This window comes from Triturus cristatus, chromosome 1_2 (assembly GCF_964204655.1).
Source record: "Triturus cristatus chromosome 1_2, aTriCri1.1, whole genome shotgun sequence".
NCBI classification, from domain to species: Eukaryota; Metazoa; Chordata; class Amphibia; order Caudata; family Salamandridae; genus Triturus; species Triturus cristatus.
The window spans coordinates 477,511,314-477,530,557 of NC_140580.1; the positions used below are offsets into that span (position 1 = coordinate 477,511,314).

At 42.9% G+C, this 19,244-nt stretch overlaps 1 protein-coding gene across 1 annotated transcript in view; it reads right to left on the bottom strand.

Annotated features, from left to right (window-relative positions):
• JAKMIP3 (Janus kinase and microtubule interacting protein 3) overlaps window positions 1-19,244 on the bottom strand; it is an 893,040-nt gene that overhangs the window by 217,663 nt on the left and 656,133 nt on the right. Inside the window, exons 11-13 of the mRNA XM_085606202.1 lie at window positions 17,140-17,268; window positions 5,084-5,167; window positions 3,927-3,989 (exon numbers count right to left, since the gene is read on the bottom strand). Of these exons, the coding sequence (XP_085462328.1) occupies window positions 3,927-3,989; window positions 5,084-5,167; window positions 17,140-17,268 (276 nt within the window). The remainder of the gene's footprint in view (window positions 1-3,926; window positions 3,990-5,083; window positions 5,168-17,139; window positions 17,269-19,244) is intronic.

The window sequence follows — 19,244 nt, forward strand, 5'->3', positions numbered from 1 at the left end:
TATCGCAAGGTTATAATGCACTTAAGAGTATATGGTCAGGCTGCACCACAAACAGCATCAGAGGAGGTACTCCGACCACTGCAGAGGGGCTCTGCTCATGCAGGGGCACCCTCTCACATAAAAACCAAGCACTCTGCCTTCAGGATTGTTAAGGCCTGCCATAGGAGTGACTTATAGGTTTTATATGTGTGTGCAATGGTAGTGATATAGGTAGCCCATACCACTGTAAGGGGTGCAAGCACACCCTTACCCAGGCTGCAGTAGCAGACCTGTGGTGCCGTTTTGGAGTGCTTCCCAGGGGTGGCATAATACATGCTTCAGCCCCTCGTAAGCCTCTGAGGTACCTATGCCCTAGGTACACAGTATACCATATACTAGGGGATTATAAAGCACTCCAGAATCCAATTAGATATGTACCTAATGTACATGGAAACCATTTTAGAGAGGAAGCAGCTAGGCTGTGGTCCTGATTAGCAGGGCCACAGCCAGACTAAGGTCGAAAAACAGTGAAACACCAGCAAAAAGTGGGGGTACCCATGTGAAGCAGATCCCATTCTCCTACAGACATATTAACCGTCTGCGCTACCTTAAAATAAGTCAAAACTTTCACTAGATAAAGCTCGTATCTCTCTCTAGGAAGAACATTAATCAACGTAGTTGTATGTCGGTGAAAAAGTCTTATATATTTCCAGTACAATTTAGCAAGAATTACTAATATCCTGCAGGCTCCAGCATGTACCTTAATAGCTTGTGTGTCGTCACCATAAACAGATGCAAACAGCAGTTCGCTAACTGAAATAGCTAGGGAAACTGAATCTGTCTGACCTAGAACTCAATATATTTATACTAAACTAAAAAAGTATATTTAGTGCAGGTAGATAAATGATATTTTAGAGCCCAAATACAGCGCCATGTAGAATGCAATGTCTTCCTCCCCACCAAATTTAGGCCATGTTGCTGCAATACTCATTTTGAAGTCACACATAAAGTTGAGAGTGTGCACTCTCGAGACCTCTGCCTCATCTGGTTCCTTCTTTCAGCACTTTCCTTCCTACTTTGGTGTTCATGAATCACAGAGCTTCTGTCAGCCACCTAAAGAATATCAGGGCATATTATCAAGGACGGCGTTAAAATTATCGCTGGTTTAGCGGCAGAACACTGTCGCTAAACTGGCGATAAGTTTTTTACGCCGTCTTTGATAATATGCCCCATCATTTTTCGGCAACGACTCTCAACTTCACAGGCAGAACAAGATACACTAGATATTTGAATTATAGGTATATGAACCTGGAATTCCTTCCTTCGCATAAATATTAGGCTTAAAAATCATACTGATTAAAATTACATTTGGCTCCAATTATTAACCAACACTTTCACATCCTCAGCACCTTCATTCCATTTGTGTTTGTCCATTTCCATCAAGTTCTGCTTTGTTCTTTCTTAATGGAGGTTACTCCCACACTATGTGTATTAACACTATATGTTCTCTAACTTCTTCATATACCCTGCCCCAGCTCACTACCATATTTAGCTATTGTATTTTCTATGTTCACACTAGTTTTGCTCTCTCGCTGTGCCATTGAGACCAATAAGGAGTCTTTTATTAACAGCAGTACGCAAGAAACCTTGAGTATATTTGCAACATTGGTAGCTGTGATGTGGACCTGTTTAGATGAAGCTTTGCATGTGGTAGTATATGGATTTGTGATGATGCATGGTGCCTAAATATATTCAGTACTTCAGAAAAATCTACAAAGTTCTGAGACCCTTTAAAAGATTATGTTAGTCTCTGCAATGAACTAGGGATAGGCCTCCTCTCTGGCCTTTGCCAATACCTCAACATGGCAGGATGTTGTTTTCCCATTGCACACAAAACCGTCCTCACTGAGCTCCACAAATATAGCCAAGGGAATTGGCCCTGTTCACCCCTTTTCTGGTGGAGTAGCCTGTTCATGAGGAAAAATCTCTGTAAATTCTATTAAATAAGATCAAACTCAAATGCAACTATTTTAACCAAGCTTGTAGGTTCATCTTTAGATCAAGGCTTCAGAATGTTATGTTGGGGAATGTTGAACTTCAGAAAAAGAGACAGAGGGCCTCAACTGGGGGAGGGTGGTAAAGGAAAAAGATACAAACAGAACAGATTGGCAGGCAGTACATCACTGCCTAAATGAGATTGTCCCACCACACTGAATGTTAAGAGGAAGGTGCTCTACCAAGTTCATTTGGCTTGCCTCTTTGAAGCCCATCTGCTACGATTATTGTGGTGTACTTACTTGCCACAGTACATGCAAAGGCTTTTTTCCATGCTTCCTTCTCAGGCTCATGGACAACTTTCTCACACAAACCTTCTTAAGTTACCTTGTATGTACCAAGATTCTTTCTTTTCCTTAAAATCTTTAATGATCATTATGATGGGCATCTACAAGTCTCACAATACCTGTCTTCAAAGGATAATATTTGTCATCAAGATCTGGGAGATGGGACCATTTTATTCAAAATCTAGAGCCTAAAGTATTTAGTCACTAAGAGGCCTGAAAGGCTCATTACTTTCTTGCCAGTTGTTGCCCCAAAAACTCTCCAGACCATACCACATATTGCAGTCTCTAGCAATTACAACCTTCTGAACTGTAGGCTTCATGAGATTACACCTGGAATATTAATAGTTGCTGAAAAGTCTCTATTGCTCTGATTAAACCAAATTAGCTTGTGCAGTGAGATATAATTTTTATATTTTCTGTTGCCTTTTCATAGATTTCAAGGTAATTCGATCTACTCGTCATAAACTGTTCTCATATTAGTTTAATGAAGAGATGTTTCTTCCTAATACCAATCATGTTCTTTAAAATGTCGCCAAGTGAATTCTTTGATTAGACTGCCTTTGATTCTCATGGGCAAATAAACAATTCTACCTTAAAATTGTAATATTTTGTTATCATTTTCGATACATGTAATGTGAAAGTATTTTGAATAAATGTCCAAACTGCACCAGATCAACGCCCTAGTGATGGCCCGCTGTCCACCTCGTACCTGAGCACATGTTCATTGGTTGCTTCTCACAAGGCAGATCTGTATCATGGGCTTACGTTGAATCGTGTGCTAGTGTTGCATATCATCATCATGTTGCTCTTTTAATTTAGTTCTCTCACTAGGAGCAATATTGAGGTAAATGGTTCTATGTCCTTCCTTGGTAGTTTATTAGTACCTTTATGGGTTATTTCCCTGAGCGATTATGGTGCATATATTTCTAGTCAGTATAGCATCACATCATGACCTTTGAGAGGGGCAAGAATATGGTGGTTGTGTTCTAACCGTGCAGCTCAAGAAAGTTGGCTCCCACACTGGGCGGCTCCTACAATCACCCTCAGATACAACTCTTTGATACATGATCCAGATCACCTCCATCTCTCAGCACCTTCATGTTCAGCAGCATCACATGAGGTCGTTGCAGGGATCTCCTTAGCACCTGCTGGCAATAGTGGGTCAAACAACCAAATGTAGGGAGGAAAATCCCCCAAACCACAAAAATGTGACAAATGTTAGGCAGCCCAATACACCAGGGCTTCCATTTGGTCCTCAAGAGTCTTAAGTGTGTGCTATTTTCATGAGAGACTGTAAAACAGGTTCTTTAGTTTGGCACTGCATCATGTACCCATTTGAACATTATTAAGGTACAGTTGAGCATTTTTAAATTGGTCAGTATGAAAATAACTCCTGGGACCCCTCTGCATTTTGAAACGGAAAACTGAAATTTCATAGATAAATGTGGAGGTAAAAAATACCTAAACTGAAATATTTTGCAAGTAATGTACCTTTACTCTACATTTTGCAGGCAGCCAGAGAAGTGAATTTAACTTGTCATGTGCATCAAATGGACTGCTGAAAATATTGAACATTTAGACACAATCAATCATTGAAACAAATACCTTTTCCACAAGCTCTTGGTTTCTTCTATATAGTGCTTGCTTTTCCTCAATCAATTTCATGTCCTGAAATTTTAACAAAAATCATTCAGACTTAAAAATGTGATAAGAATTAAATGGACAACATCTGATGAACAATACATACAATTACAAGAGAACTAATACAACTGCAAGACAACTACCATTGTTAATACAACAGTGGTCAACTAACAAGTGTCTGCAGTCCCTTCTGTAACACCAAAGTGCCCTGGGGGGGGGGGGACAAAGCAGGTGCTCAAGCCCATTCCGCCCTGGGGAACTTTCTGTAATACGGCCACAAGAATTGATGCTCTATCAGAGAGAGATTACGTAATGTAGCCCCTCTCTCCAAGAGTGATCAGGGAAAGCTTTAGTGCTCTGTTTTCCCTTCCAAACAATAGCTGGGAGAAAAGTTGAGATCTCTCCGAGGATGTCAATTTGGCCCCTCAGAAGGGTGGGCAGTGGTTCTCCTCTGTGCCCTCTTCTTGAGCCTCACGGGGTCCACACTCACCAGGGTGGTGATGCCACCCACATTAATATTAGCAAATGGTTTTACCTAAATGTAGATACCTATGTATTCTGAGCATCGGTTCTGGAATACCTGTTTACTAAACCAAACTGATGTTGTGATGGTCCATAACTTAATTGACAGCATAATATTGCTACCCACCATGAGCTCTCGGTGGCAGCAATTTTCCACCAAAAGGGTTCCCCCCTGTCACTACTCCAAACTCCAGATTCCATTTAGGGTGGTAGCTACCACTTGTTATATAACGAGGCCCCTCAACTTTTGTATTCTGCACCGTGAATTCATTTCCACAATAATAATAGCATCCCTGTGAGACATCACTCCAAAACAGATTGTATGGGCATTCATTTCAAAATGTATGGCTAATCAAACAATCTCTCTGCATATTACCTATATTCGATTGTTTTTGATTTTACATTATGGGCACTAACTCAACATATTGCTTTACTTACTCTCAGGGAGGTGATGGTTGAAAACAATGTATTAGTTACACTAATTATTCTTAATTTTGACAATAGCATCAGAGATTAACATCAGCATAAAGGAAACTTTAGATCACTATGGCTCTTTGAACAGCACTATTTCCATGATGCATGCAAAACAGATTCCATACCTGCCCCTGCTCTGCAAGAGATTTCTCTAGGTCCTCTATTTGCGTTTGATACCGTTGCACATCTGCTTGCAGCTGCTCACGAGTCTGTAGGATATGAGGGAAGACGCATTAAACTTTCTTAAAATGCTATACATATTAAAGCGGTTGAGTGCGGTTGTGGATCAATGTAAAGCAATGAAAGTAGTGCAAATATATAAGCTAAAACCTTAGTTGTGGGTAAAGTTTTTATTACGTAGGCAAAGTCAGACACAGACAGTGATTATTGACTTAACTGTAATTCACTATACATTTTACTATACTACAGCACAGAGCAACTCCCCAGGTCCATGCATATTGCAGCTTTAGTCTATGCATATGGGGATATGGTCGGGCAAAGGATGGCATGAAGTCAACCTCCATGGCCACTGGAGAGTCAAGCTTGGCATAAGAGATTGTTGAGAAGTCACTTTTTTGGTTTGAGCCTGTGAGAGCATGCGCTAGCATGTGTCTCACGTGCGAGAAACTCTTGTATACAGAAAAGTGCCTGAAGCCGGCCCGTTGCTTACCATTTGATGGCTTGCATGACACTCCTCTTTACAGCCTCATAATTCAGGCCTAACATAATTTCCGTTCCTCTCTGTGGAGCAGGGACCAAGCACTGATTGATTCAACGTAATCAGTGCCTGTCTGCTGTTCCCGATGTGATTGAGGTACTATTTTGTTCATTTTAAATTTTAGTGTCCCAGCAAACAGAAGGCGTGTGACTGGCAAAAATGTGCCCAGCAGGCCAAACAGAAAATTATTTTCTATAGTTATCTTTCTTTCATTTTGGCAAGTCTTCTTTTTTTATTTTGCACTTATGTTTTCTTTTGTTTTTGATCATGGGCATTGTCTTAAAAGTCTATGTAATTGGAAAGTGACATAATTTCTTTCTAATGTATAATTTCTGAAATGATGCTTTAACACATAATCTTGCAGTACACCCCAATCTACTCCACTCCAATCTGCCCCACTCCAATACATGCCAATCCACTCCACCTCACCCCAGATCAATCCACCTCACTCTATCCAATCCACCCAAGACCAGTCCAACCCACCCCACTCCAATCCAAACTACTCACCCCAAACCAATCTACCACATGCCAATCCTCCCAACCCACCTTACTCTAATCCACACCACTCCAATCGGCCCCACTCCAATACAAAGCAATCTGCCCCACTCCAATCCAAAAAAGGCTTACCCACTCCAAAACAATCGGCCCAACTCCGTTCTTAAACAATCTGCCACACACAAATCCAAAACAGTCTGCCCCAATCCAATCTACCCCACTTCAATCCAACACAATTTGCCCCACTCCAATCCAAAACAATCTGCTCCACTCCAATCCAAAACAAGCTGCCCACACCATTCCACCCACTCTGATCTGCCCCACTCCAATCCAAATCAATCTGCCCTACTCCAATCCATTGCACTCCAATCTGCCCATCTCCAATACAAAACAATCTACCCCACTAAATCCAACACAATCGGCCCCATCTAAGCTGCCCCACTCCAATCCGCCCCACTCTAATCAAGATCAATCTGCCCACTCCAATCAACCCTATTCCAAACTGCCCTACTCCAATGCAAAACAATCTGCCCCACTCCAATACAAAACAATCTGCCCCACTCCAATCCAAAACAATCTACCCCACTCCAATCCGAAACAATTCAATCTGCCTCACTTCAATCTGCCCCACTCCAATCAAAAACAATCTGCCCCTCCCAAGTCTGCCCCATTCCAATCAAAAACAATCTGCCCCACGCCAATCTGCCCCACTCCAATCCAAAACAATCTGCCCACTCCAATCGCCCATACCAATCTGCCCCACTCAATCCAAAACAATCTGCCCCACTTCAATCCATCCCACTCCAATCCATTCCACTCTAATCCAAAACAATCTGCCACACTCTAATCTGCCCCCTCCAATATGTCTCACTCAAATCTGCTCCACTCCAATCTGCCTTACGCCAATCCAAAACAGTATGCCCCACTCTAATCTGCCCCACTCCAATGCAAAACATTCTGCCTACTCCTATCAAGCCCGATCCAGTCTGCCTCACTCCAATCCAAAACAATCTGCTCCACTCTAATCTGCCCCACTCCAATCCACTCCATCCCAATTCACCCCACTCCAATCCGATCCACACCACATCAATTAAATCTACCCCAATCCAGCCCAATCTAATCCAACCCATTCCAGTGCTATCCAACTCACCCCAATCAAATCCACCCCACTCTATCCCCAATCCACCACACTACAACCCAACCCCCACAATCAACCCCACTCCAATCCAAAACAATCTGCCCCACTCCAATCTGCCCCACATCAATCTGCCCCACTCCATTCCAAAAGAATCTGCTCCACTCCATTCAAACATTCTGCCCCACTCCAATCCAAAACAATCTGCCCCACTCCCATCCCAAAACAATCTGCCCCACTCCAAATCAAAATATTCTGCCCCACATCAATCTGCCCCACATCAATCTGCCCCACTCCATTCCAAAAGAATCTTCTCCACTCCATACAAACATTTTGCCCCACTCCAATCCAAAACAATCTGCCCCACTCCCATCCCAAAACAATCTGCCCCACTCCAAATCAAAACAATCCGCCCCAGTCCAATCCCAAAAAATCTGCCCCACTCCAATACAAAACAATCTGCCCCATTCTAATCCAAAACAATCTGCCCACCTCCAATCCAAAACAATCTGCCCCACTCCAATCCACCCCGCTCAAGTCCTATTCACGTCATCCAAATCCAATCCACCTCACCGCACCCCAATCTAATCCACCCCACTCCAATCCGATCCATCTCACACCAATCCAATCCATCCAAATCCAATCTACCCCACTCCAATTCACCCCACACCACTCAAACCACGTCACTTCACTCCACTCCAATCCAATCCACCCAACTGCAATGCAGTCCTCTCCTCTCCAATCCACCCCACCCCACACCGATCCAATCCACCCTACTCCAATTCACCCCACCCCATTCCACCCTCCTCCATTTAACCACACTCCATTCCACCCCACTCCTGTCCACCCCAGTCCAGTCCAATCCAATCCACCCCACCCCACCCCATTCCAGTCCATCCCACCCAACCACATTTCTTTCCATCCCACTCCAATGTAATCCACCCCATTCAATTGTAGTCCAATCCACCCCCACTCTACTCCAATCCACCCCACTCTGCCCTACTGCAACCTACCCCACCCCATTTCAGTCCACCTCACTCAATCCAATCCATTCAGCCCACCACACCACTCCAATCAACTCCATTCCAGTCCAATCCACCCCACTCCAGTCCAATCCATCCCACCCCACTCCAGTCCAATCCAACCCTCTCCAATCCACTTCACTCCAATGCAATCCACCCCTCCACTCCACTTCAATCCATTCCACTCTAATTCACCTCACTGCAAACCACTCTAATCCAATCCAATCCACCCCAATCCACTCCACCCCACCCCAATACAATCTAATCCACACCACTCCAATCGATCTGAATCAAATCCACCCCACCCCATTTCAATCCACCCCACTCCAATCCACCTCATCCAATCCACCCACTTCAATCCACCCCACTCCACTCAATCCAACCCACTCTATCCCAATCCAATCCACCCCAATCTACTCCAGTCCAATACACCCCACTACCTCAATCCACTCCAACCCATTCCTCCCTATTCCATTCCACTCCACTCTATGCTAATCCACTCTATTCCCATCTACTCTACGACACTGCACTATATGACACTCCACTCTGCGAAAATCTCTGCCACTGAACCACCAAACTCTACTCACCTCTACAACACTCTACTCCCCCTACTTCACTCTACAACACTCTACTTCAATAAATCCAGTCTACAACACTCTACTCCCCCCACTCCACACTAGTGTCAAACATGTCAAAACCACATTGCCAAAGTCAATAGCTTTTGCCAATGCTTGTTAAAAGGATGGTGCTCAGAAGGTAGGATTTTTCTTATACAAAATATTGTTTTCAGATATGTCAGTTCAGGTCAATCAACTGAAGTGAACCTGGAACACAAGTCCCAAAAATTGTCTATGTGATAAACAAAACCCCAAGTTTTTAACACCTCCTACATGCCTACAAGCAAGTTACTGCTTGTGCAGTGGAGTGCTTGCTTCCTAGACCAGCAGGAATCTTCCTCGGTTCAAACAAGATCTTGCACTCTCACTGCCTCACAGCTTACAACATCCGGCTTGCCCGTGGGCCTGCTCTGTGTCACGAAGGTCATAGCTGGGCTGCAGGCATAAACTGTATTTCAACTGTTTCTGGGAGCCAGGCTGTCCTCTGGCATCCAAAGGTCATTGCATGTGATGTCACCAGGTAAGAGGTCGTGTGATGCCACTTCCTGTGATGTCATCCATTAACAAAGGGCACATGATGTCATTTTTGCCACCCCTGTAATTTTGGTGAATCAAACCCCTGACCAATTAAAATGGTATGCTACAAATACTGCACTCTTGTGAATGAAGGGCAGTAATGTGCACCTTCCCCGTTGGTAACATGGATAATAATGATGCCAATACATTTTACCTACAGTAAATATCCAGAAAGATTCAACTTCCAATGTTTCGATAATTTAATAAAGAGGTAAATAAAAACTCTTCTCCTGGGCTTTATATTAAGTACTTATATTTTTTTTTGTTTAAGTACATTTATAGATCCGTAGATTCCTGGAAGAGTGTTTGATTAAGTCTGATAAAGAACACATTCATAACGTTTGGCAGTGAGTCCTGTGAAAAACTATCAGCCATGGTTTCAGTTACCTGAACAAATGGCTATATGTGCTGAGCAATTTAAAGGGCACAGCCCTGTCACTTGTTCAAAAGATTCATGTCGAGATAGAACAGGAAGTGGGATAATGAGCTGTAATTTGCACATCAATTAGGAGACGCTCTCCTTTTAACTTGAGAGCACGTCACAATGCCAAGGAGCAGCTTGTGTGTAATCTTAAAGGATCCAAAAGGAATTACATTCCAGGCCTTTAAGAAGGTTAAGACTCTTGTTGATTGACTGACAGAGGGTTTCATTGTTAAGGGTTTTCCATAAAATATTCTGCTAGAACCCGGTAAACTGATTGGGGGTATAAAAATGCAAATGTAATATTGCTGAACACAAAATACTGCTCTTTCGCTCGGAGAGTGAAAAACGCGTTTTTTTAGGAGCCATAAATCAAAATTCTCGATTCCAAGCTGCACGCAAGGGATGTTATGTATTCAAAGCAGACTGTTCACAGACAGGCACTGCCTTCCTGCATGTTAAAGAGGCCCTTACTCATTTCATGTGTGCTGCTTTGAAGTTAAGACTTGCGGGGACAGTCGATAGCACCAGAGAAGGCTAGAAAGGTCAAATTTGATGATTAAAGATTGTTTCAGAAAGAAAAAGGCACTGGCAAAGCCAATCGGTCTCGCCTTTACCAGATGAGTGCCAAGGTTTTGGCTTTACCAGTGCCTTTCATGTTACTGTTTTAAAAAGGCTGTTGAGTGCTTTGGAACTATAAAAAAAAATGAGCTAAAAAAAAAAAAAGAAGCCACTCTGAGTAGCAACATGTGTCACGCATATGTGTTAAGACATACACGGAGACTATCAGAGCATGTATGTCTACATGTCTACATGCATGCACATAATGAATACAATGTCACAGCAGCCTTTTGGCTTATTTAGTAAATTCTTTTGGGCTGAAGTATTTAAAGAATAGGGAAAGGCGCGGCCGGCAGAAGTAACATCGGTGGGGGGTGGGGTGGGGACAGGATAGGGAAAGTAAAATTAAAAAAGAAATACAACCACTAACCTTGCAATCGTCGCACCACTGACTCGGCGATGCAGCGAGTGCAAGGTAAGTGGTTTTACTCATGTATTTATTTTGCTTTCCCTATCCCGTTGTCTGTCCACTAACCCCGCCCCACCACTGATACCTGTGCCGGCCGCGCCTGAGATAGGGGGTGGGGAGGCATAGTGCCTCATTTGAGCCAGTGGTTGACTGTAGGGAATACTGGCACAAATTTTTCCTTATCAGACATTCCTCAAGTGCAACAGAGGTGAAAACATACAAACAGGAAAGAAGAGAAGACGAAAAACCGTCAACAAGGGTGAAAGCAGGAGCCTGCAAAAGTGAGATAAAGGGGCAGTGTGCATCTGGCAGTGGATTAAAGAGATATGAAGTGGATTCTGGTTAACCCAGCCTTTGTATTCGGTGCAGGGACATTAAATAGCACCAGCCTCCTCAAGGATGACTTGCTGTCTGTGTCATGAACGGGTGTGCCTGGTGCCCATCTCCTGTCCTCTATCTCTTTAGCATAACAGGCAACACTTTCAGGTCAGAAGTGGCCCCACCATGATCAGTCTTGGGGTGCTCTTCTGTCAGGGCCTGCAACCCCAGATCCACTAATTCTCACACCGTTGACTGTTTCCACCTCCTGCCTTACCATCTGGGCATCTATACTCTCCGTTTGAGAGTAGTACCTCCAGAAATTTGAGCTTTCAGGGTGCCCTGGGAGGCCACACCTCCCAGCTTTTCTAACACTGGTAGAAGTTAATATTCCATTATCTAGTCAATGAGCATCTGGGAAGCTAACCATGACCTTCTTCTGGGTCGGGTCCCCACACCATTCCAGAGACACCAGAGCCATAAGGTAAAATAACTCCTGCTCATGGGTCTGAGTTACCCTATATACATGTTGGGCGATAACAGTCTTTCCACCAATATGGTCTGCCTGACACAGATATGTCTTAGGGAAGAAACAGGTATCCCATTAACTATGACTTTATGGGAGTGACAATTTCCACCCCGAGGGACTCCAGGGCATGTTCTACCCTTTGTTCCAGGGGACTACCTCCCCTTAAGGGCAGACTGGTCACCCCTATGGAGGTCCCATCAGTGGATGGTCTCTTGGTGCAGACCAAGTCCCCTGGCGCAAAGCACTGGGGATGGAAATGGGATGCCTTGGGACACTGCACACTAAACCCTCCGTTCCCTATTCTTAGAAGGGCCAGGGGAATCCTTCCCTCCACACCCTTTTGGGACCAGTCTGGGTCACTGTGGTGCTACCCCTTACTCTGCTGGGTGGAGCCTGAACCACTTCCTCAGGGTCAATCCCAGGTAGCTTCTTGTGAACCCTGGTGCTGAGCCAGAGGTCCACTTCATTTGCAAGCTCCCTGGGGCCATTGAGCTTGCGATCTATCTGATGTTGGTGCCGTCCTGGAAACCAACTACTGAACATGTGCTCTCTTGCAATCAAATTGTACAAATCATTGTAATTACTCACAATACTGTCCTTCACCCACCTATCCAGCACCGTACAAAAACGTAATCTGTGAAATCCACCTAACTATAATTCTCAGGGATGAGACCATAGTTCCTGACAAGGGTTTCATTCATGAGTGGTTAATTCATCCTGTCACACTTTCATAGGACCAGCAATGAACCCCTCTCCTTATTGGGTATATGCCTCCAGATACTGGCTCCCCAATCCCCCTCAAGGACCCTATTCATCTTGAGATCTGCTTCATATGCCTCAAAACATTTCTTTATGTCATACCTGACAACAAGGTATACTGTTTAGGGAAATGGTGCTACAAGGGCGATGTCGCCCACTATCTGTATTTAAACAAATATCTAATTCGAAGGTGCTGTAAGGTGGGGAGAATCACTAGCCTTCCAAAATTAATTCAGCATAAGCCTCACTTTCAGTACATAACAACAAAATCCCCAGCACACATCTTGTGTATGGTTATGACAGCTGTAGCCACAGTAGGTCAAAAAAGGTATCACAAGGATTAGTATGCGTACATTTTGTTCTTTATTCTTCTTTTCTGTTCCTTGGTTTTCAGTATTATATACAGGTGACAAGCCAACACGTGTTTCGTCACCAGCAAGGGATTACCCCACGACTTTTTCAAGGCTGAATAGAATACAGAGTACATAATCAACAAACATGTTGTCCATGAAGCAAACCAGTACATCTGTACATCTGTAAAGACCCAATAATTAAACACCTATAAAAGTATATTTAAGCCATATATTTAAGCTGTTTCTTAGAATGAATGTCACCTGGAGGATGTACGAATACACTTACAATTTTACGCTGATTGGATCATAAGGGGCAGACTGTGTAAAGTAACCATTGAGAATGTGCCCATTCCAAAATGGAGCGTATACACAAGGGACTTGCATTGCCTGTTAACGCTAGATACGAGTAAATCTTATAAAGAATAATTAGGCTAAGTTTTTCTCAAGCCTCTTCACTTCTCCTTTTCTCTCTATTTTACTCAGAGGAACCTATGAGGACATACGGGGCGGTGCTTCATTTTATGAACACATACACAAACTGATGAGAAATATTTATTTATTAATGCTCGCATTCGGGGCTTCACAATTAAGATATCGCTAAAGATAGTCTGTGTAGTTTTAAATAGGAGCAGGACGTCAGACCACAGTTTTATTTATGTTACGGTGCTTGAACACTTAGGATTTTCACCACTCCAAGATGGCGCCTGGGTGGATGGACTTCTCTGGGTAAATAATCCCAAGCCCTACGCTTTTCGCGGGCTTTTTGTATCTACGGCTATTTAAGAGGGCCACACGATAGGCTGTCACTCGTACTCGAGGACTTGACATGACTCGATAGGACCCACAGGAGTAATAACACCGTCTACACATACGGTAAGGAATATGGGGGATAATTTGGTGTTGAGCTTGAAGGAGGGTTGTACTAAGACCATTATGTTAGGATATCGATTTTAAACGCGTCGCAAACCACACGTGGTTTTTACACACCGACTCTATAGAGTTTCTGCCCGCATCATGTAGTTAGCTACTGGACTTAACATGGGGGGGGGGGGGTAAGTGGTGTTGAGCTCGAAAGAGGGCTGTAGTAGGACCATTATATTAAAATATCGAGTATAAATATGTCACGAACCACATGCAGAGAGCTATTTGATTCTACAGTTTCTGTCCGCATTACATAGATAGCTACTTGGCTTAACATACCAGCAACAACATTTTCATATGAGAACCAGCCATTACTGATAACGGCTTTAAATTTTGCGGTGTATAGACGTTTATTATCGACCGTGGGGCACAACACTTAGATAGGATATTGGAGGGTTTTCCCTCGACTTATCATCTATTTCTTACAACATTATGTTACAATTAGGGTACTCCATATCTTTGAATTCACAGGCAACGGACCAGATTCGGCATCCGATAGTTGGGACTGCCTTTTTTTCTTATTGGCCATACCTACAGACCGTGTGGGTTGGAATTATCACCACACTGAAAATATATATTTGGACACATTATGGAGTTTTAACAGTAGTCGGTGTTCACAAGTTCTTTGCCAGTGATTTTGGAATTAATGAGAACTCACTTTGCTCCCATTTTTAGCCCAATATAAAATTCAAGACTCAGGAGGTTGGTGTCTTGGCATGTAGACTAGAGTGTTGCACGTATGTTCTAAACACGGGTGCTTTGCAAGATCTGATTGCGCCGTGTGTGAGGTTTTATAAGAAAAACACCACAATGATATCGATTGTGTGGTGGGATAGAGTGATCACGTGCACACACTTCCTCGCTTTACCTTGACTTAGATGTTGTCAGTTTACTGGTTTTTGTTGTTTTTCTTTTTTGGCAGGCATTACTTACCTTTTTATCCTTTTGGCCTTTTCGGCTTATATGCACTTTAGATAGGTGTTTCATTATTGGATCTTTACAGATGTACTGGTTTGCTTCATTGACAACATGTTTGTTGATTATGTACTCTGTATTCTATTCAGCCTTTGAAAAAGTAGCGGGGTAATCCCTTGATGGCGACGAGACACGTGTTGGCTTGTCACCTGTATATAATACTGAAAACCAAGGAACAGAAAAGAAGAATAAAGAACAAAATAGAGCCATACTAATACTTGTGATACCTTTTCTGACCTACTGTGGCTACAGCTGTCATAACCATAAACAAGATGTGTGCTGGGGATTTTGTTGTTAGATACCTGACAACAAGGTTAGACACAAGATACTTGGGCATGTGGACCCTGCTGTCTCTATTGGACATTGTATTTTCACTGCCACCGTTGCTGCTAGAACCTGAGAATTGTTTGGCTTTCAGCTAAAGCTCCTTCAGTCTTGCTTCATAAGCCAACACGCGTTTCTTTTCCTCCAAGCCCCTGTCAGCCTTCTTGGTAGGCCCTTTTGTCAGTAACCTTCTCCTTGGCTGCTTCAAATTTCAATTTAGCTAGCTGCAGCTTAAGATCCTTCTCAGCCCTTCTGTACTCCAGATTTTTAAGAAAACAGGCTGGCTGGGGACATTGCTCCTATAAGCAGGTTCTCCTCCTGTTCTTGCTGTAGCTCTAGGCCTGTGGCCATGCCATTTCCTTTCTCTTCCTCAGTCTCGTCCTCCACATTCACCTCCTCCTACTCAGGCTTATTGCCATCCTGCTCTCTGGTTGCAGCTTGCATCCTGCAGATCTCCTCAAAAGCTCTTAGGGCTATTTGAAAGTCTACGTATGTGGCCCCCTTCTCCATGGTTAATCCCCTATGCAAGCAGAGCTTCCTCAACTTTGCCGTCTTCAGGTTCTCAATGCTGTTAAGCTCCAAGTCCATCTTTTCAAGCAGGTATCACAGGTGAAACAAACGTAAGTCAGGAATACATTTTGAAAAAAGAAATAAGATAGCCAATCAAGGAGAATTTAAAATAAATGTTGAATCTGATGCTATATTATTTATAAGGGAATTTTTGCACAAATCACTGATGGCCTCATTATGATGTCAGGCAGAAAGCCATCCAACAGCTTTCCACCCGACATGTTATGTTATGTTATGTTATAACAATTTATTAAGCGCACAGCGACTCCAGCAAAGGAGCATCCCGGCGCAAAGACAAGGAGCAGTCATAACACAACATGGAGATGATACAACAGAAAGGTACTAAAACAAGGGAGCTAAAATAGGAAGGTTTTTATGGCTCTACGAAACGGCATCAGAAGTTTCCGTCTGACCACCTTATTACGATACTGGCAGTCGAAGCGAAACATGCGGGGGAATTCCACTCCGCTTCTGCCGGCCTCACAGAGCCCATTGAGGTGGCGGTCGGAATTATATTCCTCAAATGGCAGTGGAGCCAGTGTTGGCTCCACCATTGGGATTACAATTTCGCTTTTGCCATGAAAAGGCAGGTGGAAAGTGACTTTGCGGGGCCCCTGGCAGGGCTCACGTCCTCCCTGGGCCTCCGCTATGGGGCCTGGGGGCAAAACATAAATGCACAGTGTTGCAGACAAACATCCATTTTACTATTGCAGCTTGTGCTGCAGCCCTTTTCCAGCTGTCGCACAAGCTGTAATGGGAAAATAGATGTTTCCGACTCCATCCTAATTCAGCGGATGGAACCGCTGCCTAATAATTCGTTTGGTTCTATCCTGCTACGGTGTCAGTCGGATGATCACCTGACTAACATCACAATAGGCCCCTGATTACCACTGCACAAATACTGAATCTCACCACTGAACACCAATTTAAGAAATTGAGTTATTGGTTGATGGGGGTAGAAACTCCACTGAGGTAACAACCACATATCTTGTCAGGATGAAGTTTGGCTAGCCTACAAACAGTAACAAAGTGGAAACACAATTCAATAAAAATCCCAAACCAATTTAGAAACATAGGATGTATCTGAATAAATAAAACAATACCAGAATGACAAAAATCCAATCAGTAGAACTGGAGATGTGCCACTTAAGGTCATCTGGTTGCTATCAGGGAAAGTCACAAGTTCATGCCGACCCAGATGGAGTGCAGGTCGGATACAGGGACTAGGTTAGTCCCACTCAAGAACAGAAATCAATTTTGGGGTTCACCAATCATTCTTAATTTTCTGGTTTATCTGTACCAAATCCAGCTAGAGTATTTCATTTGATCAAAAGGTCATGCACACATTTGATTGTTAATTGAGCTGCATAACAACATTTAAAAACTGATTTATATCAGGTAATTTAAGCCATTTGGACCTTAACTTCTCGTTCCGCATCTAGCGTTCCTCCAACTTGTTCCTGAAGCAGAGCATATGCACGTTGAAGAGCCTGATACTCCATCGTCAACTGGCGAAATCTTAACTCTGTTTCTTCTTTGGCCATTCCCTGTAAAGTATGAATCAAAATATAGTTTTTAAACCAATGCCATTCCCTTGCAAACCAACACCATTCCTATGATAAAGAAGCCTTGCAACCAGAAACCATTATTACCATAGCTGTCGGCTCATAAATGTCTAATTAGTAATGAGATACAACACACAATAGTATAAATACATAACATGGCTGTAGAGAAAAATTCAGATTCAGAGTCTCAGTGACATGTAGGAACTACCTGAAATCATATTTTCTGGCCACAATAAAATGAATTTGACAGTATGTTCATGAAAGTTAATTGGTTATATATTTATTCCTTCAATGACAGGGAATCATGGCAAGTTGAGACATAAAAACAGATATCATTTTACAGACGTCAAATATATGCAAATAGCAATAGTTTGGTGCAAACCTAGTGTTGTTCCGAAGGAGGTTCCCATGAAGTATACAGCTACAGTACACCAAGAGGAATCAACCTGGAAAGTTTTTGTCTCAGAAATTTTTCTTCAAATTCACCAGTAGATGGAAGCTTTGGCAATCAGCCAGCCAAGGTACTGTTTGGGCTAGGTGAAGCTTTGCAATTGTTGAAAATGTATATTTCACGCTCTTGAGAAGTGGACATCCACATTTTCAGTACGTTTTAAATATTATCTTTTCACACCGTGATTCAATTCAGCATTTTGTGCAATGAATTTATTGGAATGAAGCATTTCTGAAGTATTCAATACATGATCAGAAAGAACATGATTAGATCTAGACTCTTCAATTAATGGATTTGAGTAACAAGATAACATAAGAGTTTTCCTACGTTTTTAATTTGTTTTAAAGTTTAATTTGACCGGAACGGAATATATCTAGCAACCTGTACACAACCGTTGAAGGGCATATTTAAGGAAAGCAATCCATAACGTATATCCTGATGATCTGTGGAAAACTCAACTACCAAAGTACTGCTCATGGAACAAGCTAACTTATTTTCGTATGGTGAAGATTATCAAATGACAGAATAGAAAAGCATATGTTGATGACCTTATGATCATTTAAGCAAAGACAGACATATCTGAGCCTTCCAATGTCTTACAACAGAAGGGCAAGTGTCAGGCTCAGATTCTGTTTTCCCACTCTTAGATTTTCAATCTGAACGCAGAAAAATTGGGGTAATCCACAATGCTGTATAGGTTCTGCTAAGGAAATAGCACTTCTATATATTTTTGGCATTTGTCGGAGTCTGTTCTCTGCTCTAGAAATGTACTGAGCTGACCTTTTATTCGTCTTAAATTAGGAAATGTACAAAGGAAGTTGATCCAAAACTAATAAGGTGTTTTTTGTTTTTTTGAAGTCTCCGCTCGGTCAAGGATAGGCTTTTAGAATACTGTGCACCTTCTTGATAGATGTATTTTTATTCAGCATTGCTATCTATTTTGTCACTGCGTGATTAACACTATTTTATATTCTGTCACAGCAGGCTCTTAGTGAATTTAGTTTCTTTTTTTTATGCTTTGCAGTGCTTTTAATTAGTTCAACAATAAAGTCTTAATGAATGAAGTAGACAATTTGCATTACTTATCACGTTCAATAAGGTGCTTAGAAAAGTAATGTCTTGTTAAGTTAGGACGCGCTCCACAATTACTTTTACCTTGGGCAGTTTTTCAGAGAGGGGGCTGCTCTCTCCTTCCAACGTCGCTCTACCGCCGTTAGGGCAATGGCCAGGAATCCGGTTCCACCAGTCGTGAGGGGAACGGCTTACCAGAACTACAGCACACAGCATCCCCTGCCTTGTCGCCTGGCACTGATGCGGTGCAGCGCACCAGGAGGCGCCATATCTTCGCCCCCAGCCTCCCGCAGCGCGGGACGAGCTCCACAATTACTTTTACCTTGGGCAGATTTTCAGAGAGGGAGCTGCTCTCTCCTTCCAACGTCGCACTACCACCATGAGGGCAACGGCCAGGAATCCGTTTCCACCAGCTGTGAGGGGAATGGCTTACCGG